Raw genomic sequence first — 24251 nt, 5'->3', positions numbered from 1 at the left:
TCCTTGGATCTCCACCAGAACAAGTTCTCCAAAAAGGAACATTGTATGGGGAAGGATGCTCTTAACACACACATTGTAACACCTTCAAAAGTGTGACCAATGACAGGAAGTGCTAATTGAAATTTCCAGGTGATGTGAGTGACCCAGATTATGTTTCATTCTTGTGGGGGGGATAAAGGGATTTTCAATGGAAGAATACTGAAAAATATCCAATTGAACTTCTAGGTAGAGCATGAAATGGGGCCTGAGTATATGTAAGAGTGTAGTATTCCCACAAATGTTGCAATGGGATGGGACTAAGTTATGTCCATTTGTCGGAAGTGGGGTTAAAACCCACAATGCTCCTACCTCAATGCAAAGGGTTAACTGAACAAAAAACTATGAAATGAAAACAGAAAATACTGGAAACACCCAGCAGGTCAGGCAGCATCTGTATGGCTGGATGCTGTCTGACTTGCTGAGTGTTTCAGCATTTTCTGTTTTTGTTTCCGTTAACTGAGACAATTTAGTTTTCATGAATCAAACTGTTGTAAACAAATCAAGAAGTGCTGTATGGAATTTAATGAAGGAACCAACTGGTATTGTGATTCAGTATTTTTGGGTTGTCAACATTTTTGGAAAAAAATAACATTTCAAATAATTTAAGATTTTTATAAAGGTTGAAGGAAATGTGCGTGTAAGTGACAACTCAGTGTTCCACTCTGAGTGGAATTTGGATGAACATTTCTTAAAGTCGCTTCTTGCCCTGATATAGAACGTTGAATTGCCCTATTATTCTGACCAGATTTCAACTTGCATAAGTAAGGCAAAGTGTTCATCTGATTTTAAAGTGTCACCTTACTGCAGGGGCTTAATCAGGTAAACTGGTTATTGCATGTTTTCTAGTCTGGCAAGGCAAAGATCGATGGAGGATGATGAGGAATTTGAGAAAGCTCGTCGGCGCCGGACCCGAATGAACAGTTCACTAACAGATAATGAAGGTATTCCTGAAGAGCAACATACATCTGAAAACAGGTACAAATATTGTAATTAGATTTGTTCTCTAAAAGAAAAATAAGAATTGTTTTGACTTGGGAGTAAGCTATTGTCAAAAGGGTGGTACTTAACAAGCAAAGTGCTCCAGCATTAAGTAAAACCAGAGACGATCGAACTTCACTTTCTGGCTCAATCCCTATATTCCTTCCTGAGAGTCTAAAAAAAATTCTCTTGTTCTTTGTCCTGGATATACTTAGCAATTGTGCATTCAGAGCCCTCTATCCAGAGATATCCAAAGACTTCACACAGAGAGAAAAAGTTGCACCTCATCTCAGTTCTAAATGGCTAACTCTATATTCTAATGCTATTTCAAAATTTCCAAAAAGGGAAACAATATCTTCTCTTGCAACCACTCTAAGAATCTGATGTTCCAATGTGGGTGCCTCTCATTCCAAACTCTGAGAAGAACAGACCCATCCTACTTCACCAGATGAAAGTTAGTACCAATGACCATGTTGAGAGCATAATTAGAATTGCAGTGTGGGTAGGACTGTTGATTTAATGTAATGGCATGGAGGGATGTGAGGGAAGAACAGAATTGGGGGAGGGGGTTTGGAAAATAAGATGCAGAAGCAGGAGATATTGCAGGAAAGATAAAAGAAAAACCAAAACAAGTTCTATTGGGCAAAACTGAAAGTTAAATATTCTTGGTGGTAAAATGTTCGGTGGGGGGGTGGGGGGGGGTGGAATGGAATAAAGGAGAAAAAAAATGAATAAACGTTGAACAAGGATGCTGTTACAGAACTGAAACATAGGGAAGGCATTGCTTAACTAGTATCCAGAGGCCTGGACTGCTGATGGGAAGCCATGAGTTCAAATCCTACTATGATAAGTGGGGAATTTAAATTCAAGTGATAAAACAAATCTGGAATAAAAAGTTGATGTAGGTAATGGTGTCATAAAAATCCCACTGGCTCGTATTAGCATTCAAGGAAGGAAATCAGCCATCCAATACCCAGTTTGGCCTGTATGTGACCTCAGTGGATGACTAATAATTGTTCTTTGAACTAGCTTAACAGGCCTGTCAGTTCAGGGACAATTAGGAAGGGTAATAAACTTAGGGCCAGGCAGCGAGGCTACCATATGAACAAATAAATCTACAGAACAATTCAATTGTTAATGGATTACAAAAAAGGACCTATACCGTTGGCAATGTCTCCACATGACTTTTGTTTATTTGATTCGAGTAGGTCGATAATAAAAGGTGCAGCTTTACCTTAGGATTGATTGCAGTGCCATGGAGAAGAGATTTATTGAGGATGCCGGGGTTAAAAAGCTTTACACCTGAGAAAAACTCTGCCTAGAAATTGGTGGAAGTTTAAGTGAGTTAATAAGCCAGTGTTTAACAAGCCAAATTTTGGTGTTTAACAAAAAATGTTTTGTCCAAGGGACTGACCCACCAAAATTTGGTAGTGGTTGAGGTCTAAGGTTCTGTACCGTACTGAGCAGCCCTTGAACTCTGCATGTGCTTCACCATTGCAAAATCAGCTCAGTGGCATTTGGAAAAGAAAGGGAAAGTTGTCACAGGAACCAGAGGACAGGGAATTGGGAGGGATGGGAGTATCCTATCAGGAGGTCAGTAGGGGGCTGGGCTGTGAGGCATCATTTGGGAGATTATTCAGGGATGGAGATGTGGATGCAGGGCAATTCAGGCTGAGGACTGGTCGTGGGCATTGAGTGAAGGGGTAAGACTGGTTGGAAGTAGAGGATTAGAGTTTGGTGGCAGTGCAGTTCAGTCCCAAAGGAGATTCCTCATGATGCTAACCACATTATCTGAGGAGGACCTACCTGAGGGGTCCCCAGTGCCTGTTGAAAGCCTGGGGACTGGGACCAACTGTAAGAGTTTAGCTATTTCCAAGGATCATGTTATCCAAAGAATTTAAAGGGTTTGGAGCTTTTATTGGTTCTTAAAGAAATGACCGTTGCTGTAATTATCACAGTATAATAACAGATAACAGACACATGGCCAATAACAGGATGTGATGATTGGTTCTCGTCGGTTTGGTCAGACTTGACATTGGCTTCTCAGTTTTATCCTTGATCAACTTGGAAAGACAAAGCCCAAGGTGTAAAACTATCTCAAGGTGCTGTTGATCAGCCACCTGCTTTTTACTACTTGTGCATGCGTTTGGGAAACATTCTTTTACATCAAAACTGGAAATACATTGCCCCATGAAGGGACACAACCATAAACAGATGGGTACCCCACCAAATCCTCCTTGGTTACATCATGTGGTTGTGACCTCCCTGATCTCTGGCCTATCTCATGTGGTATTGCTGTGTCTTGTTCAATCAATCACTCCAGGAAAAAACAAACTCTGATGGCGCCAGTTCAATTATGTGTTGTTATCGTTAGACTGTGTTATCTGTCTAATGTTCTGTGTACCTGGGTCTTTCCTTCCCATCCCTGCATTCCAGCTAGCATAGTGCCTTTATGTTCTCCCAGTGGATTGTGGTCAGGCCTTGTCTTGGCATCTCTAGACACACAGGGTACTTTTGGAGCTATGCTGAAAATCCACTTTTGAAGCTTTATAATTAAAGAATACTGTCTCATCATTCTTCTGTTCCTTTGTTTCCTTGTGTTTTCTCTCCTTGGCCACAAAACCTTGGTCATGACAATTAAGATTCCCTAGTATTTTCCTGCACTGAATAGCTCAGCCTTTCTACCAATCAACATACATCAATAAGCTAATTTTTAGCATATTAATGACGTTGTACCCAAACCTCTACAGAACCCAGCCAGGTCTCCTTTAACTCCTTTAATAATGGAACAAATATCACAAGCATTATGAAGGCCTGCTTCTGCATGTGTGACCACCCATCCATATATGATCTAACATTCAGGACATCCAGTGCACTTGACCAAACTCCTTCATGCATTGGCAGGTTGGACACATGGAAAACCCAAAGGAAAATGGTGAACTTTGTAGAATTGACAGTGTTCACAGTTTTCCATCTTGAACTATTTTTTTGAAATTGAATCATATGTCACTCAAAAATGTGGCTTTAGACAGTCTGATTTCTAGGTAGAGTTGCTATCATTGGAATAGAAAAGATTAGGAGGTGATTTGATTGAGTTGTTAAAATATCATGAGTGGTTTTGATAAGGACAAAGATGAAGGGAAAGATATTCGTATTGTTGATGGTATAAATCAGAAATCATTGTTAAAAGATTATGAAATGTGCTGATTTATGGAGTAGGACAAAGAATGCAGGATGTTGATGGGCAAAGAAAAAATGGTATGAGAGGAGTCTTTCTAGAGCCAAAAGAGCATTTAGACTAAATAGCCTTCTATTATTTGAAAAGCAAAAAAAAAACTGTAGGTGCTGCAAATCTGAAATAAAAACTGAAAATTCTGCAAATAATCAACAGGTCAGTCAGTATCTGTGGGGAGAGAGATTTTTAATGCCAGTTTCCCAGGAATACTTATTCAGGCTCTGTCTCAGAGATACTCTGAGTGTAATACTATGCTGAATGTGGAAAATGCCAAAAGAAGATTGTGTCAGAATAAATAGTCAAGACTCCTACTGAAACTTTTGAACATCTTCCCCAGATTTGGAGGTTGTTTTCAGGTGTTGGGTAATCTCAGTTTTTAAAGAATATTAAATAACCTTTTGAATTATAGCTTTTTTTGCTGGATGATAACACTTCCCAAGCTTCTACTTCCAAATTTTGTCAGCCAATCCAATATACTTAATCACAAAACAAATATCTGAAGTGTAAATTTAACAAAACCTCTAAAAATGACCACCTCATTTTTTGTAATAAAATTACACATGCAGGAAATCACTTGAATCTTTAATAGGTTGTGTGCTTTTGCTGTACATTCAGCCTGTTAATTACTTTCACAGTGGAGTGCTTTTGAGTTGTTAGAATGGCCTCTCACTGAATGAAGGCCAAAGCAGAGCCACTGAAATACACATTTCCTCTGGCTCAATGTAAAAATGAAAATTTGGCTCATCTCCAAACTTGTACTTAGCTGCTGAAAAGATGATGTGAAACTTGAATAGTTCAAACTTTGGAGTAGGCTGAGGTTATCCAATCATACTCAATTACACACAGCCTGGGTATTTTCCCCTCCCTAGTGGAGGTATGTACTTACTAAGGTTGCAGCTATGCTGTGGAACTGATATGACAGCGCCTGATACAGTGAACAGTTTACACTTAGCAGCTTTGATTGATACCATGGGCCTCAAATCCTACCCTTTGAACCTTTCAGTCATAAGCACTAATCTCAGGTGCCAGCTGCTGAATTTTAAATGCTTTGAGTGGACACACTGAGGAATCTGCTCTTTGAAATACATTTTCAAACCTCTGCTTTGTGTTATAACATGCCAAATGCTCCCTGATGTAGCACCAACACTCTAGATCTATATTATACTGTATCAAACACCAACTATGTAAAATGGGCTTCCTGCAGGTCCCAGACACGAATCATTTCAGAATAGTGGCATGCAACTATACCTTTATTTATTTTGTATATCACAGCTGAGTTTCTCATCAATGTCAGAAGCTTCTGTTTCTTTATTAAAATGCAAATTTTTGCACCATTCTGGGGGTTTAAAGTTATTCCCTCTGGCCTGTGTAACAGATCAAGAAGTGCAATTTTAATTGATTTTTATGGACGTCATTTTGTAGAACAAGTTAAACAATGAACAATCGTGGAGCAAGGTTAATACAAGGTAATGTGGGACAGGAAATGACTTTTCTCTAGACTATATGAATTCCTCAAAGAATTATGGTCAAGATGGGGATTGATTCACATAGTGTGTTACAGCACATCATAAATATCTTTAAACCAATAAAATGGTAAAATGGTTTTAAACCAATTGTTTCCCATCCCTAATTAAGCACTGCATTTAATGAACAAGAGGTAACGTCTCCACACTCAGAAGATGAATCCGTTCCATTTGCTGAGATGCTGAAGAGGAGAGAAGAGGATAAAAGGCGCTATCAGCGTGAGACATTGCAAAGTTTGAAAATAGCAAAGTTTGGCTCTGAATCAGAATTTGAAGGGGAAAGCAAGAATGAGCAGGGGAATGAAAACAAGAAGCCAGAAATGAAGGAAGTGCCCAACAAAACACCAAGGAAACAAACAGAAGACAATTACAGTACGAGACCCATTGCAAGCACTTTGAAGGTGAGTGTCATGCAAACAATAAAACTCACATACAAGTTGTGTGAAGGTCACGATTTGCTTAATATCAAATCTCTAGTTTCTTGCAGTAAGCTGGGTGGCGCTTTGTTTTAGGAATGGAGTGTAATATCCTGCAATTGCAATGTTCTGTTCTGCTAAGTTTGACCTAGAGTGGAAAGGCAGAGGAAGAAGTAAAAGTCCTTAAAGACTTGAAGCTGAAAATGAACATTGAAAAAGGCAATTAGCTGTGAAATCGGGAAGCACGTTTACTTAGACTGATGGAAAATTCTAAACTCTCTTGTAAGAGGCTGTGGGTGCTGGGTGAATTAATATTTTGAACAACCGGATTTTTACAAAATAAGTGTTCTAAAGGACATTGATCAGGGGCTAGTAAGTGGAGAAGGTTTGGATTGGCCACAACCTAATTGATTGGTGGAACAAGATCAAGAGGCTGATTTTTCTATTTCTATTCCTATGCAGCTAGATTAGTCTTATTTCATTGTATGAAAAATAATAGATAATCTGGAATAAAATTGTAGATTATCTTTATGATGATGAATAAACAGGAAGTAACACAAATTTATTGGATTCTTGCCTGCCAAACCTTGCCATTTTCAGGGAAATCTGGGAAGTCTTACAAATTGATGCATCTGGACTTCCAAAGGGAATTTACAAAGTTCCACAACTGAGGCTAAAAATTAGATTCAGAGCTGTTGGGAGTTCATGGCAAGTCATGGCAATGGCAAGGAAGATGAGTAAACAATGAATGATCATTGAAAGTCAAGCTGAGATATTGTGGGATGTTGGTGGTTGTTGTTGGGGGATGTTGTAACAATGCAGATGTCTAGAGATTCATTGCTTCTAATTTGCTCAAGTGACCTGAATTAATAAGCTGAAAGTGGCCAAATTTGCAGGTGATACCAAACTTGTAATTTGGTGGAAACAGTACAGAAAGGGAAAAAAATATAATAAGGTGGGGTTTAGGAGTTGTTTTAAAGGAACGTTTGCATTGCTTACAGGATCTAGAGTATTAATTGCAAGAGAATCTTTCATAAAATAACATTAAATTTACAGCACAGCAAGAGACAATTTCTCCCAGCTGGTCTATGTTGGCAATTGTGTTCCTAACAAGTATCCTCCTGGCACCTTATCTGATCTAAATTCATTTTTTCTCTACCCTTCAAACTAATGCAAGTATCTAGTTTCTCCATAAATCCATTTTTGCTATTCACTTAATTACTCCATGTGTTAAGATGTTTCGCATATTTAACTAATTTTGGGACAGATAAGATTTTCCTTATTTCTTTACTGGATTTATGAATGACCCTAATTTTTGGACTCTTCATAGGTGTAAACATGTATGATCAACAACAACCAGCATATTTTTTATATGTGGATAATTGTGAAGTTCCTACTGTTACTAAGACTCTGCTAAGATTTTGGAATAGAAGGATAAATTAGTCAAAATTATCCAAATTTCTTTGATAGCTTTTGGTTCTGCAGACTTTCTAGAGGTTTATACCAGGTCATCCATGAAATTGGAAATTTGGAACACCTCTTCGTCACGTCAACTACATTTTGATGGGTCAACACCTCTTGCAGAATTGGGTTCAGCTCTGCTCCCCATGCCTAGGATATAAGATTTACTCCTATTTTCATATTTACTTATGATAGAGGCCATTTGCCCCATCAGAACTATGCTGACTCACAGACCAATCTCATCAATTCCATTCCTCCACTTATTTTCCTGTAAACTATTTCTCCTCATGTACCCATGAACACTCACCTACAGTAGGGGATGTTTAGAGCAGCCAAATAACCTACCAACCAGCAAATCTTTGATATGCAGGAGGAAACTGGAGCAACTGGGGAAATCCATATTGTTACAAGAAGAATGCACAAATTCCATACAGACAGTACTGGAGGTCTGGATTGAATCCAGGTTACTGGAGTTGTGAAGCAACAGCACTACCTGTTATACCACCATGTCACCCTAGGGTAAAAAAAAAGGCCTGAGAAGGCTATAGTAGAATACTTCGAGGAACAAGAAAATAATGTTATGGAATAATGGAACAAGAGAATAATAACCAAGAGAATAACAAGAGCATTCATTATGGGGCGGCACGGTAGCGTAGCGGTTAGCACGACGTTATTACAGTGCCAGCGATCGATGTTCGATTCCCGTCGCTGTCTGTAAGGAGTTTGTACGTTCTCCCGTGTCTGCGTGGGTTTCCTCCAGGTGCTCCAGTTTCCTCCCACATTGCAAAGACGTACGGGTAGGTTAATTGGGTTTAAAAATGGGCGGCGTGGACTCATTGGGCCGGAAGGGCCTGTTACCATGCTGTAAATAAAATCTTAAAAAAATTTAAAAATTCAAGTAAATCCATGTGGGTAACTGGACAGGCAGGTAGTATGATTCAGAAGGAATATAGTGTACTTGCCTTTGTTGGCCATGCCACAGAATACGTGAGCATGAAGATACACTAGATCTGTATAAAATATTGGCTGGACCACAGTTAAAATACTGTGTATAGTTCTGGTCACCATATTACATGAAGGAAGTGATTGTACCAGAATAGATGCAGGGGGGATCTATGAGGATGTTGGTAGGGTTAGAGAATTATGTTTATTAGGAAAGACTGTCGAGGCTGGGGTTGTTTCCTTTGGGATGGATGGGAGAGTTGGACGACATGTTTATACTGTAATTATCAGAAGCTGAGAGAGGGTGAAAAGAAAGGAGGTATTTCCCAAAGCAGAGACATCAGGTACTAACAGAGAAAAGAATTAAGTTAATTGGGACACTGATTACTGGGAAGTTGAAAATAAATTATTTCTATCAACAAGTGTTGGGGGTTTGAAACTCGCTGCCTGAAAGGGCAATGGAGGTGGAAAACCTTCCCACATTTGAAAAATAGTTGGATAAGCATTTGAAAAGCCATTATCTGCATGGCTACAGATGGAGGGCAGGGATGTGGGATTTACTTTTGGTCAGAGTGGACATGTTAGGCCAAATAGATACTTCTGTGCCATGAATTTCAAATGGGCAACAAAATCCCATCTTTGGAAGACCTACAGCGTTCTCCACAGACGCTGATAATTTTAGTGGCCCTTATCTGTACTCAACTGCAGTGGTTGGAGAATATACTGGTTTGGGAAGTCTTTGGAAATAGAGGAAAGATCGTCAAGTTTATTGTCATGTGCACATGTATGGTGAGGTACAGGTACAATGATAACCTTGCTTGCAGCAGCATTGCAGGTATATAGGTACAGACAATGCACAAAATATAAATTGTACATAAATTATACAAGACAGTGAAGAAAGAGGAAAAAAAAGACTGCAAAAACAAGACCTCAGTGCAAATAAAAGACACAGCCAGAGACAAGTCCATGGTAGTTCCAAGAGGTGTTCCATTGCTGAGATAGGACTAGGGTTGTACAGTTCAGTTCAAGAACCTGATGGTTGTAGCAAGGTAGTTGTTCCTGAACCTGGTTGTGTGGGACTTCGGGCTTCTGTACCTCCTGCTTGATGGTAGTAGAGAGAAGAGGGCATGACCCGGATGGTGGGGATCCTCGAAGATGCCGCCTTGGTGAGGTAGTGCCTCATTGTAGATTTTGTCCCCTAGAGAAGTGCAGCCACCACAAACATCCAGTTGTGTGGATGCCTTCAGGATGCAAAGATGATGTTCTTTTTATAATCCACAATGACCTGTACATTGAGGAAGTGGAAACCTTTCCAGTTTGTAAAAATAAATGACCAGGGTTGTTAAATGGGAGGCCTTTTGGACATTTCTGTTCCGTCAATGGTCACCTGCACATGTGGAATGCCAACAATGCAGGCAAATCCCAGTGTCCCAGTATCATCTGTTCCTCACTGAAATCAAAGTAGATGAAATTATTCCTTCACCAAAGCTGTGCTTGGGTGATGCAAAAAGATTCAGAAAATAGGGAACATCTTCTATGGCCATTTGGCAAGAACGTGCAGCAAGGAAGCTCAGTGGTACTGTGACTTTGATCTCCATGGAGAGAGCAATCCAGTGATGAGAGCATGATCAAAGGTCTTCCCCAGTAATTCATGTCACTTAGTGATGACAGACTTGGGAAACCTGAACCTGTTGTTCATCAGAGTGATCCAGAGAACTATCTCTGAAGACTTTCTGGGAATGGACTCTTCGTTAATGGGCATGTCATTGCCTCCTGACTAAGGTCCCTGTCCTATCCTGATTGGCCAAAAATGGTGTGCTACCAGCAGCATCGCCATTGATGGACCTGTTATAAGGATGTCTCAGCAGATAAACTGGGGAAAAGAATTGGGGAATTAGTCGTTACACACTTGATCTTATAACAGGCTTATGACAGGGTCAGCTCCGAAGTGGCATTGTTTGGCCTCCCAGTGTCAGCATTGTGTCCCTTTAGGTCATGAGAAGCAACAAATGTGTTGTTAAGGCAGACTGTTCCACAGCAGTTGTGGTCTGAGTTCCTATTTACAGATAGAAGTTGGTGATATGCAAATAGTAATGACATTCGTGCATGTCTGATGCCAGGAAAGTGACAGACCTGCTGGCATGGTTTGCCACCTGAAGCTCCCAGTCCAATTTTGCAGTAGGCATGATTTTCACCCAGAAAAGATCTGAAATACAAATTGGATTGCACGGTGCTGATCTTTCTTCAGCCCGATACAATCCAACTTCTAGATGCTTCACTTAAAAGGTAATGAATTGCACATTAAATTAAGAATCATACAGCACAGAAATGTGTAGTTTTAGCCCACCCTATCCATGCTGACTGTGATGTCCATCTATACTAATACCATTTGCCTGCATTAGGCCTGTATCCCTCTCTGTCTTTTCTATCTAAGCACCTGTCCAAATGCATCTTAAATGTTGTAATTGTAGCTGCTTCTGCCATCTCATGTGACTGCTCATTCCAGATCGCCACCATCCTCTGTGTGGAAAAACTTACCCCTCAGGTCTCCATTAAATTTCTCCCTTCTCACCTTAAACCTGTGCCATCTAGTTCTGGGCTCTCCTGTCCTGGGAAATGATTCAGGGATAAGTCTATCAAATTTATGCCCCTCATAATTTTATAAACCTCTTTAAGGTCACCCCACAGCTTCCTATGTTCCAGAGAGAATAAATCCAGCCTATCTAAACACTCCTTATAATTACAGCCCTCCACAGAAAACTTGAGTTGCTACTGTGCAGTTACCTTTTAGCAAATTATCTTTACAGTGTTTATCCTGATAGGAAAGCATCTGGTCGTACCTGTTGCCTTCATCATATGTTTAAATCTAAAATCATATGAATCTAAAAGCTTTATCCTTAGGTTAATCAGGAATTTGGGTACCTCTCTGAAGTCAGTAGTGTTAACATTTCTGGTTTATTAGCCTACTCACTTCTTACTATTTCTGCATTCTTGGAATTGCTCAGTTAATAGATTCCAGTTTCATAGCATGAAAGAGCAAGCCTTGAGGAAATTATGTGGAAGGTAAAAACTGGAAGATTTCCTGATGCACATTGTATAAAAAAAATAACAGAACTGTTCAGAATTAATCTGCTTGTAAATATTTATAGAGTCATTATTGCTAAGCTGTACAAGGCATTGGTGAGACCACACCTGGAGTACTGCATGCAGTTTTGGCCTCCTTGTGTAAGGAGTGATATACTTGCATTGGAGGCAGTTCAGAGGAGGTTCACTTGGATGTTTCCTGGGGTGAAGAGCTTATGTTATGAGGAAAAAGTGAGGAGATTGAGCCTTTACATTGGAGTTTAGAAGAATGAGATGTAATCTGATTGAAACAAATATGATTCTGAGGGGTGTTTACAGGATAGCTTATCGGATGCTTCCCCACGAAGGGAATATCTAGAAGTAGGGGGCAGGCCTGAGAATATGGGGTCATTGTTTGGAATTCCCTATTCCAGTGAATTCCCGAGGTTGAATCACTGAGACTGAGACAAGACTGATTCAAGACTGAGACAGACAGATGTTTGGTCTATAGGGGTGTCAAAGGTAAATAGGAATGGGCAGGAAAGTGGAGATGAGGTCAAGATCAGATTAACCATGATCTTCTTGAATGCTGGAGTAAGTTCAAAGGACCCAGTGGCATATTCCTGCTCCTATTTCATGAGTTCTTGTGAAGGAGTGGGGAGTAGGACTAATTGGACAGTTTGGGTTGAATGGCCTCCTTGCTATTCCAACTTGTGATTCACTAACATGGACAAGCTCAAAATCATCAACTAACTTCAATACTTGAGAAAAACTCTATTTGTAAAACTCTTCTAGCAAACCAGTCTCATAATATATAGATAAAGCTGTTTTGCTGATTTGTGGGGGAGATAAAATGATTGCCAGACAAAAATGAAAGACCTACAGCATGTCGTTCACACTGCATGTTATTCCATAATGTTTTTATAACCTGGGTGATAATGTAGGCTCCCAATTCTTCTTTGAACTCTGGGGGAATATTTTTGTTAGCCATGGTGGAACATTTCTCCTTTTTCTATTTTGTATTACCCTGCAGTAATTCTTTTTTATGATCTGGAAATTCTGCTGAATACCACTATTTTCCCACACTTTGCAATTGAAAATTCATGTTTTTTTGCAGAAGTGAAATAGGATGTCAACAATTCTGAGGTTGATTTGCTTCACCCCAGAAATTCGAGCATGAATCACCCTTGCATCTCTTAAGTGAGTTCTATAACAAGAGTACACAGGACTCCTTTTGGATGGGGGGAATGGGATTGGGGGCAATTGGGCCAGATAGAACAAAGAACAGTACAGTACAGGAACATACCCTTTGGCCCACAACACCTGTGCTGACCTCAATACCAATTTAAATTACACATCAGTCTGCACATGGTCTATATCCCTCCATTCCTTGCCTGTTCATATGTCTGTTTAAATGCCTCTAGAAGGTTGCTATCATACCAGCTACCACTTCCCTGGCAGCGTTCCAAGCACCAACCACTCTCTCTGTACTTAAAAACTTGTCTCGTAAATCTCCTTTAAACTTTGCCCTCTCACCTTATAGCTGTCCCCTTTAGTATTTGACATTTCCACCCTGGAAAGAAACTATCTATCCTATCCATGCCTTTCATAAATTTATATACCTTCAGCCTCCGATGCTTCGAGAGAAACAATCCAAGTTTGTTCAACCTCTCCTTCTACTTAATAAACCTCTCCTATTGACGCAACATCTTGGTGAACCTCTTCTGCACCCTCTGCAATGCCTCCACATCCTTCCTGTAATGCAGTGACCAGAACTGCACACAATATTCCAAATGTGGCCAAACCAAGGTTTTATACAGTTTCAACATAACTTCCAAACTTTTATACTCAATACCCCCACCAATGAAGGCAAGTATGCTGTACGCCTTTTTTGCCACCCTGTCTATTTGTGTTGGCACTTCCAGGGAGTTATGGACTTGCACCCCAAGGTCCCTCTGTATGTCAATGCTCCTGAGGGTCCTGCCACTTACTGTATACTTTCCTCTTACAGCTGACCTCCAGACTGCAACACCTCACACTTGTCTGGATCAAGCTCCATCTGTAATTTCTCTGCAGATGCAAATTAGTATATTGTCATGTACACCAGGGTGCAATGAAATTTTTGCTTGCATGAAACTCACAGAGGAAACAGAATACATGGTAATAACAAATACAACAATAAATATAGCGATGAGTGAGAAACAACAGAATAGTGTAAAGATAGTGCAAACAAAAATAGCCACCCAACCTTCCCATATGTCCAACTGGTCTGTATCCTGCTGAGTCCTTTGATAACCTTTCTTATTATCCACAACTCTGCCAATTTTTGTGTTGTCTGCAAACTTACTAATCAGCCAACCTACATCTTTGTCCAACTGATCTATATATTGTCTCGGGAGTGTCCATCATTTGACACTCTTGGAACAACCTGGTTTTTCTTGATGCAGTGCTGGAATCGGCTGCTCGCTTGGGAAATGAATTCTCTACTTTCATTCTCCAGGGAGCAACCCCACTTTAATCCTACTGATTACCTCAATCACACCAGACCTGATGCAGGGTCTTGACCTGAAATGTCAACTATCCCTCTGCCTCCACAGATGCTGTCTAACCTGCTGAGTTCTTCTGCCAGCTCCTTTTTTTTTGCTCCAGATTCCAGCATCTGCAGTCTCTTGTGCGTTCTGTGACACCATTGTGCTACTTTGACAGCCCCCATTATCACCCAAGCTCACTACCCACCTCCAGACCTGATGATAGCCTGTCCCAGGCTTCGATCTAGCCTCATATTTCCCACCATCCGACAGTGTGATTGCCCCAGGCTCTGAAGCCTGCTCATTGTCCAGGTTCCTGGCTGTAAACTCTTCCATCTGCCATTAGTTGGACCCAATCACCCCAGTCACCCAATCTAGTGCCCCCACTTGCATTGCATTTTCCCCATCACCATTCAAATTCCTGGTCTCCAGTCAAACTGCATCCCCACCACCACTCAACACTGCTTCCTCACTTTACCATTCAAGATGTCAGTCCGAAATTCTGCCCTCTTCCCTCCAGCTCATGACCATAATGGAGGTTCATGGAACCTGGCCATCCTGATCCCAGTTCCTAGAGGAGTACTTAATCAGTGGTGCACTTTTGGTGATGAAATATTGCAATGCCCAGTAATCGGCATGTGATGTCCTGGGGCTTGAGTTGGTAAGTTAATCAGCCACTGTGAATTGCCTCTAGTGTGTAGGTGAATGATAGAATCTGAACGGGGAAGGAAGATGATGGGAGTCTGGGGCGAATAAAATGGGTTTAGTTTACATGATCAGCATGGAATCACTGGGCCAAAGTGCTTGTTTCTGAGCTGTATGATTTATAACCTGAGTGTAACTGAAATTTGCAGCTGTGCCCATTAAGCCCACCTTCAGATTTATTACAGCTAGAAATTATCTCAAGTACAATTGTATACAATAGTGAATAGCTTAATGAATGATCACTTTCTTTCACTGTTAAACTCAATCTTTAAATTAAAGATGAAATCAAAGGCCGTGTCCCCATATCAGTGAGAGTGCAATGTTATATGGCTATGAGTTTGCGTATCATAATGATATTTTTGGGACCATGTAATTACATCTCTTTTAATTGTATTTAAGATTCCAGTCCAAAGGTATAAGTTCAGAATATTTTATGGCACCTGATGTTTACATTGTCATTTACCTGAAATGTAATCTCTTAGGACTGTTTTATTAGTTCACACTCCTGTTCACAAGTTTGATATTCATATGAACAAGAGGTCTGTTCACATTCTAAAGCCATCACAGTTATTGATTTAATTGATCATTAATCTAATATTTTTATTCATTATCTTTACTAATTTCAGGTATTTTCCTCTATACTTAACAGAGTGGCTGTTAATTCATTAAACCATTTGACATCCAATAACTTCTAACACCAATTCGACAATTATAAACGTTTAAAACTAATGTGCTAATATTAGGGTCAGGCACTGTTAAGTGAAGTGCTGCTTCCACGAGAGTAGGTGGGGCAGTATTTGCCTTATTCACCTTGTTTGTGTGCAGCTATATTTCCCTGCCACCAGTATGCACGATGTATCTTGTTCGTTGCAAACTGTCTCTCATAAAACTTAGCATAGTTGTTTCAGAATAGCGGGAGACACCCAAAGTTATTAAATGCGGCTTGCAGCCTGAGCAAGTAACTTGAAATTGAAAACCAGTTAACTATGATACAACAATTTCAGTCTTTTGTACAGGAAGTTCTTTCAATCTTTTGGGGATTGGTACAGTATGTAGAACTGCTGCCTACCAACTCCTGGGACCTGGGTTCAATCCTCACCTCAGGTGACATTTATGTGAAGTTTACATATTCTCCCTGTGACTGTATGAGTTTCTGCTGGGTGCTCTGGTTTCCTTCCACATCCAAAAGGCATTTTTGTACGTTAATTGGCCACTGTAAATCATCTCATAATGTAGATAAGTGACAAAATAATCAAAAGTGGAGTTGATAGGCATGTGAGAGAGGATAAGTTCCAGGGTTCTAGGAAAATAAGGCGAGGGGGAATATGACTGATTTTCAGTGCTGGCGAAGATCAAATGGTCTCACCTGTGTCATAACAAGTAAGTAAGAAGAAGAAGAGAAATAAGTTAGATACTTCAGTTACCAGTAAACTTGATTAAAATAGTGGGACTGGGTTGTGTTGCCACAGCCTACTGCCTGAAGGAACTAAAATAATTCATTATAACTCTGCAATAAATACTCAGAATGAAGAGACATCTTTCCCTCAGAAAACACACATACAATGTCCTTTGCTATCTTTAAATAGATTTAGCTCTGTGATGCACTGAGGTGATGCTAATTCGCAGTGTTTGTTTTAGTTCTCCCATTAGTAACAGATTGGAATTTTGTACTAAACCTCTTTAATAGCCCGACTGTGTTTTCATAACTTAATAAATGCAGGAGAAATACATCAGTGTGTATGTTAATTAGTGAGATACAGTTCAAACCTGAGGATCTAAGCTTAACGTAAGGAACCTGGTTACTGACATTGGGGAAAACAGAAGGGAAGTCATTGCCAGACATTTGTGCTTCACTTTTATCAACCTATATCTAAAGGTGAAAGAAGAGACACAAGACTAGTTTACCTGACCACTCAACCTATTGGACAAGAAGAATATTTAAGCTTGACAAGAATTTCAGCCTTTTGCACAATATTTGCACTGTCCAAAATAAAACAATACCTTAAACCTGTTAAATGAGGTGTACCTAAATTTTTAAGAGTATACCAAGTTATTGTTACTCCTGAACAACCTCTCTAGCCTTGATAAATTGATCTATATATATATATATTTTACAGATTCTCTATTCAGTAAGATTTAAAATAATAAATTACTGAATTTTGTGACATTTCATCTTTCACTGTAAATCCATGTGTATTTTCCAATCTTTATTTTACTTTCTATGATATTAATCCAAAATCCATTATAATTCAAGGTCTTTGCTTCCTGGTTTGCTGTTTCTGAAAATTCTTGTATATGATTGGCTGCCTAGCCAATCATATGCAAATACTGGCTTTCTGATGTAAACACAGAAAATGGTGGCAATTAGAACCAGTGAAGAATCTGGAGGAAGTTAACTTTTTGGGTATGTATTAATATTCATGGTTGCCACAGATGGTACCAACATAAAGGTTAGGTTACAATGGGAATTGATGGGGAAGGAGGAGGTGGGAAATTGGATGGCCATTGATGCCAATTTATTGTGGATAATTTTATCTATGTTACTGTAGATTGTTGTGGTGCTGCTAATTGAATAATCTAGGCCAATGTATAAGGTGCTTAAAAGAAGCAAGACTTTTAATTAGACGAGCTGGCCTCAGACTTGTGGAATTGTTATAGCATGGAAGGAGGACATTTGGCCTGTTGAATCCATACCAGCTTTATGTAAGAGCTAGACCTGAAGCCCAGGTCTCTCTCCATAGCCCTGCCAATCACCTTTCTCCCCACTCCCCCCACCCCACTCCGGGTCAAACTTTGCTACAGCTTCCATGGGCTTCCCTTTGGCTGGGAGGATGGGTAGTGAAATATGATTGTAACCTGCTGGTTCCACAAAGCAAGTAAAGTTTTTGCAGCACTCCTTTAACCATTAGCCCTTTCTCTGACTCCTCCAGAGTTCCTAATATCACATTTCAAAGATCATACGCAGGATAAGTATATTTACTGTGCCACACCCTGCTAAACCATTATCATCTGTTATCAAACTGCTGGACTTTGGCTCCTGAAAATTATATTTTGCTGCACCAGTTACCACCCTCCTTATGCACATTCTTCATCTTTAACACAATACATTCTATATTTTCTCCCATGGAAAGATTTATAGCATTCTGATGAATGATACATACCCAAAAAGTTAACTTCCTCCAGATTCTTCACTGGTTCTAATTGCCACCATTTTCTGTGTTTACATCAGAAAGCCAGTATTTGCAGATTTTTTTTTACAATTCCCACTGACGGCTGAAATTGAATTGCAAAATATTTAATCATTCTTGTGACATTTTGAATGATGTAATGAAATGACAACCTATGCTGGTAGAGTTATATAACTACTGCCAATCAAAGGAAGTGTTTATCACTCATCCATCAAATCATATTCCTGCAACACTTTAGACTGCTTCATTATTCATGGAACATCAAAGGAGTGAATCTTGCTGACTGATCCGATCCAACCATCAGCATTTCACCCCTCAATACACCTTGGACTTTAGCATGCAAGGGGTTAAAAGCTGGCACGTCTGACTGTTGGCTCCATTGCTGGATTTACCACTGATCCTGGTGGTGGAGCAGTGACTCGTTGAACAAGAGGTTCTGGAGGCACTTTGCATTTGGCTCTCCACATCAGGGAGGAACGGTGTTTGAATGGGATATCAAACTTTTGGAAAAAGGCATCTGAGTCATTTTCTTTATTTTAGTGCTTTGAATGTTTTGTTAAGATTTGAATATGTTTTAATTATTTTAAAACATGTTTTTCAAATTATTTAAATTGACTTAAATAGCTCTTAAAGATCTTTCACCCTGTGTGGCATTGTAAAGCAGTCAAGAAGTGCTTGAAAACCAATGAGGTGTCAAAGGCTGCCAGGGCATTCTAAGGGCACTCGCTTCCTTGTCTTCTGGCAAGCCTGCCAAATGTGGAGGGTCGGCTTATTCAATCCTCACATCTGGAAAAGGAAGTGTGGATGAGCAAAGAACCATTGATGGCAAGTATGGACAGTGGGCTGATAAGGGCCATCATTGCTGATAAATCAGTGGCACTTTGAACTGTAATAAAATAACTTATGGAAAAATGTAAAATAACAAAGGAAAGAACACATTAACTCCCCCTCCCACACTATCACTGATATGTCAGTCCTCGATCTCCTCCACTGCCAGAATTCCAAGTGCAAACTGGAGGAACAGCACCTCATTTTCCATCTTGGAACCTTGTAACCGAACGGCATGAACATTGAATTCTCCCACTAGGTTATCCCCACAAACTCCACACCTTCCCCCACCATGCTTCTTCTCTTCTTCCCTTTTTTATCCCCTCTCTTCTTACCTTTGACCCATCCACTGGTGGATCTGTCTCCCCTCCCCCACACCTGCCTATCACTATCTCTTACCTGCATCTACCTATCACCACCCTGTTCCCACCCTGCCTCCCCTCTTTTGTCTACCTATCACTGCTTTTCCCTCCTATATATTGGGCTTCCCCTTTTCCCATCTTCAGTCCCAAAGGAGGGTCCTGACCCGAAACGTTGACTGCCTGCTTTTCTCCACAGATGCTGCCTGGCCTGCTGAGTTCCTCCAGCATTGTGTTTTTCATCTAGATTCCAGCATCTGCAATCCCTTGTTTCTCCAAAGGAAAGAACATATTAGGAAAATTCCCTTTGAGGAGGAAAGCTGCCACCTTCAGCCAGTCTGGCCTGTACGTGACTCCAAGCCCATAACATGTGGTTGATTTTTAAGTGCCCTCTGAAATGGCCTTGCAAGGCATTCAGTTAAAAAAAACCCAGCTGATGGCTGGGGGATCCAATTTGGCATGGATAGGTGACAGGAAGCAGAGAGCTGGGATAAATGGGTCATTTTTGGGTTAGCAGTCAACAACTGGTTGGGAGCAGGTTCGCGGGGCTCATGAGCCTCCTCCTGCTCTGTTTCTTATGTTCAGTTGTATCATAATTACTCTGTTCAGAGAGAAGAATGGGATGAACCACCTGGCAATGGTCTCAGCACCAAATTTGGACATGACTAGGTCACTCCCAGCCAAGTCAATCTCTCAGTGTCCTCCACACAAACACATGGGGACAGGTGTCCAAATTGGTATAGGTATCCCATAGACTAGTACCTGCCTGGGCTACTTTGACAGTATCTCCCAAACTCTATTTTCTACCACCAAGAAATATAAGCGCAGTAGATGCATGGAACGTGTTGGTACAGCACCTACAAGTTCCCCTCCAAGTCACACGCTCTCCTGACTTGGAACTGAATCACAGTTCCTTCATCATCACCGAGTTTAAATCCGGAAACTCTCTTCCCAACAACATTGTGGGAGTATCTTCATCTGAAGGACCATAGTGGTTCAAGAAGGTGGCTCACCATCTCCTTCTTCAGGGCAATTAAGGATGAGCACTAACTGCTAGCTTTGTTAGTGATGCCCAGATTCTGAATAATGAATAACTAAAAGTAATCAGGTTTTAGAGCTGTTGTTTCAAACGAGTTAATGGGTGCCATCTGTTGTGAAAAGGGATTTGGTCCACATTACTACAGACCATGCTGTTTTCATTCCCACTGATGTCTGGTTATTGTGTGTAGTTGGAGTTTATTTATCTATAAATAGCAAACATTTTAGCATACTAATGGAAATATCTCTTTAATAATACAAGTCAACTCGATGTCACACTTTATGTACATAGAACACTGTCAAAGTTTTTGTCACTGTTTTCATCTTACTGATAGCTAAATGCATATTCTGTTCCAAATGTCCACACTAATGCTGAATTGTTTATGGGCAAGGAATTAGGAGTTCTCAATGCCTGTCACTAGTCTGCATCGTTAGTGTTGTAAAGTTCAAGGAGTGACTCCATAAAGGTGAGCAGAACTTTCAAAATGAAGTCAGGACCCAGTGTATCTTGACTTTTCCTCAACCACAGTGATAGAATCCTTATGAGTTTGTCAGATATCTAGAGGAATATCTTTGAAATTCTTGCCAATAACTCTTTGTCTATAAACTTGACATAATGGGCATTGAGGCACAAAGGATTCCTGTGGCAATACTTTGTATCAGATGACAAAAAATGCAATGTAAGCTTTAACCAGCTAATAAAATTTCTTTACATAGAAGCTTTTCTTACTTCTGAGCAGGAAAAGGAGACCAACAACAGAGCAGCCAGCACACAGAATCACTCTGAATTAGGCAATACTGGCCATCAACCACCTCTCAGTCCTGTACACACTACACGGGCCTTTATCAGGTAAGAATGCCTTTTGAATGTTGATTATTTTATATTATGCACTGTGCTTTGTATTTCCTCCAAATTTTATACTGCAATCTTCCTATCATCTGCAATTAATAGTAAAAATAAAATCCTTTGGTTTCAATGAGAAAACTCATTTCTTTAAAGATCGTGATATTCAAAGTGAGTTATTTTAATGTAATTCAGCACGTTAATTAAGAAGTGATTCATGCCTACAAACCTCTGCTCAACAGTTCATATACGTATCAAAAACTTAAATCAATATCACATAAGGCATGAGTATCAGTTTCAGCAGTGTTGCCTGGAAATTTAATGGTTTGATGCTTTTTTAAAAAAAAGTATTATGCTATTGAAGATTGATTTTTTTTTTCCCTCCCAGGATTGAAGCAAAATGACAAATATTTCCAGGTTGTTTGTCTAACCACTTCCTGTTGTTAGTCACCTTGTGACCTATAATACAATTTCCTCCTCAGGAGTACACTGGATGATGTCATTCTTCATGCATTGCTTCTTTAAAATGGAACTTAGATCATGCTTTTCTGAGGCATTCACTAATGGTCACTGCCAGGATCACATGACCTGACTCCTGTAGCGTGGGTTGGGAGACTTGTAAGCACATACAGGTCTCCCAACTAAAGTACATATCTAAATCCCCAAAAGAGAACCCCACACATCACAGTAACATTACAAACCACGCTGCGACACCCTAACTTCCTTCAGGCAAATCCCCACAATACCCCTAACCTGTGTCCCATCCAACAACACCCCCATAAGCCAATCTCCCTGCCACAGATTCCCTGTTCCTTCTCCAATTCCCTGTCTCTGACTGCTCTCCCTCTCTGCACAACATTGATGGTGTGATTCCTGCCCTTCACCTTCACCCACTGTATTACAGTGACGACCCCATGCTTGTGCGCTATTCCCTGCTACACCAGTGCCCGGGTATCCCTGATCCCTTTGCAGTGACTTTGAATGCGCCACACGGAGACCAAAGCTGTAGATTTAATTGGTCTTTATTCAGCACTAGCAGACATTTAGGAGACACCTGGTGGATGAATCTTCCTGAACCCTTTAAGTACAAAGGTAGCAGCGGATGATTAAATATAAGTTCAATAGTTACAATTGCATAGTTCACTTCAATATTTGGGCGTAGACAAATGGTTTCATAGAATTGCATATTTACAATGGGAGCACATCTTATTGACAAGACATACTCTGAACATTCAAACACGTTTGTTGGGACAAGATAGTTCACATGGATAGTCTAAAAGTACAAAATCCCAAGACACCCAAAATATGCTCTTTTTACCACAGTATTCTGAGGCGTGGCTATTTGGATACATAAACACCCCAAGTGATGATTGATTATTATTGTGACCATGTTTCATGTGCTAAGTGACAAAGTAGCCAGTCTCGAACCTTCCTTGATCTCAGTCTGGGATTTTGATGTAGTCCATCTATCATAGCCCTATAGACTGTACATTTGGCCAACGAATATGAGAAAGTCTCATGGTCCTGTCAGTTTCCAAAGCACCCCCCTCCCTCTATCTGCCCACTCTGAGCCAATGGCCTGCTCCCTTTACGGGGAGTTTATTCATGTAATTGTCCTCATAATTTCAAAAACGATTACTGCTTGTAGCTTACATTTGAAAGCAGTTTGAAGGCTACCTCTTGTTTGTATTTATGGCTACTACACCTTCCCCTGATTATGGCTGCTATTCCCTAACACCCTCATTCTCCAATACAATCAATGCCTCACCATCCCTGATTTATTTCCAATCCCGTCTGCCACAGTAAACACCAAGTCAGGCCATCCACAGCTGCTACCTTCCCAATTTCACCCACCTAACACCCCACTTCCAAAACCCTGCTGCAAACCAGTACCAGAGGGTTCCTGATCCCTCCCCACCACTGCCGATTCCTCCTGCCCTCGCCCTACAGTTTATTTCTCCTCCTCCCACGCTCCAACCTATGGGTGTCCCTGATCTCTCCCTCCCCACCAGTGCACCAGTAATACCTGTGCCACATCAGCCCAGATTTATTTCTCCTCCACCACCCCATCCATCCCAATGGAGGAAGGAGGTGCTCCGACACCTGAGCACACCTAAGATGAGTGGCAGAAAATCCCCATTCACTGCATCCAGTGGCCATCGACAGGTTTGGGAGTGGTTGGGGTGGGGTTAGGTGGGGCATATATGTGTGAATAGCCTGTATATTGCCCAAGGCCCAAGGTAGTCATCATCACATAATCTTCACGTCCTTCTAAGCACATAGCACATAGAACAGTAAAGCACAGGAACAAGACCTTTGGCCCACAATGTCAATTCCGGACATGATTATGCAATTAGGATTAGGATTACACAGGAGTCAGCATTGTTGGACCAATGCACAATGTTGAACAGTTGCCTGGTGTTTTCCGCCTGATGGTGGTCATGTGCAAAACTGCTTTAAGCAGTTTGGTCTCAGCTGGCGGAACTGTGTCCCATGTTATGGGTAGAGTCTTCGCCAATGGACAGTAGCCTCTATGGACAGGGCCACTGGTATAAAACAGCTTAATATCATGTTCTTGTGTTTATCACCATTTTATCAGGATGTAGAAGATTATGATTTAATACTTTATCTCATTAAATTTTTGCCTCTGCCAGCTGTCTATAAAAGGTACTGTAATTCTGTATAATGTAAAGTTTTGGTCTATTTGGTCTGTTTTTGTTATATACCATTTTAACAGTGTTATGGCATCACATTCTTCATTAACATGTGGTCTTGTCAGTAGATCATCCAGCACAAAACTGGATATCACTCATTTTTGGTGCCTAAACCTTTTGATCTTATTTCTTTATCTGAAAACCCGCCGACCACTTTTTCCATCTTATGGCACTTTCCCACGCAATCGCATCAGATGCAACACCTGTCTTTTCACTTCTTCCCTTCCCATGATTCAGGGATCCAAACATGGCAACAACAATGACATTTGTTTTGTCTACATCCACCGTCCTTGACTCATTCCAGTGTTGCAGATTTTTAATTCCTTCATGGCCAACACTTCCAGCTGAAGCAGCGATTTACTTGCACTTCTTCCAATCTAGTGAAATGCA

The 24251-nt window shown here is 40.5% G+C and overlaps 1 protein-coding gene across 4 annotated transcripts in view; it reads left to right on the top strand.

Moving 5' to 3' along the window:
• Window positions 1–24251, top strand: part of LOC127580841 (ladinin-1-like) — a 100607-nt gene that overhangs the window by 48195 nt on the left and 28161 nt on the right. For all 4 annotated transcript variants that reach the window (XM_052034779.1, XM_052034776.1, XM_052034775.1 and 1 more), the window contains 3 exons: window positions 886–1014; window positions 5888–6176; window positions 21044–21153. In XM_052034779.1, coding sequence (XP_051890739.1) covers window positions 886–1014; window positions 5888–6176; window positions 21044–21153 — 528 coding nt within the window. The remainder of the gene's footprint in view (window positions 1–885; window positions 1015–5887; window positions 6177–21043; window positions 21154–24251) is intronic.

This window comes from Pristis pectinata, chromosome 20, assembly GCF_009764475.1.
Source record: "Pristis pectinata isolate sPriPec2 chromosome 20, sPriPec2.1.pri, whole genome shotgun sequence".
NCBI lineage: Eukaryota > Metazoa > Chordata > Chondrichthyes > Rhinopristiformes > Pristidae > Pristis > Pristis pectinata.
The sequence above is the reverse complement of the archived record's forward strand: the minus strand, read 5'-3'. Positions and strand labels throughout refer to the sequence as shown.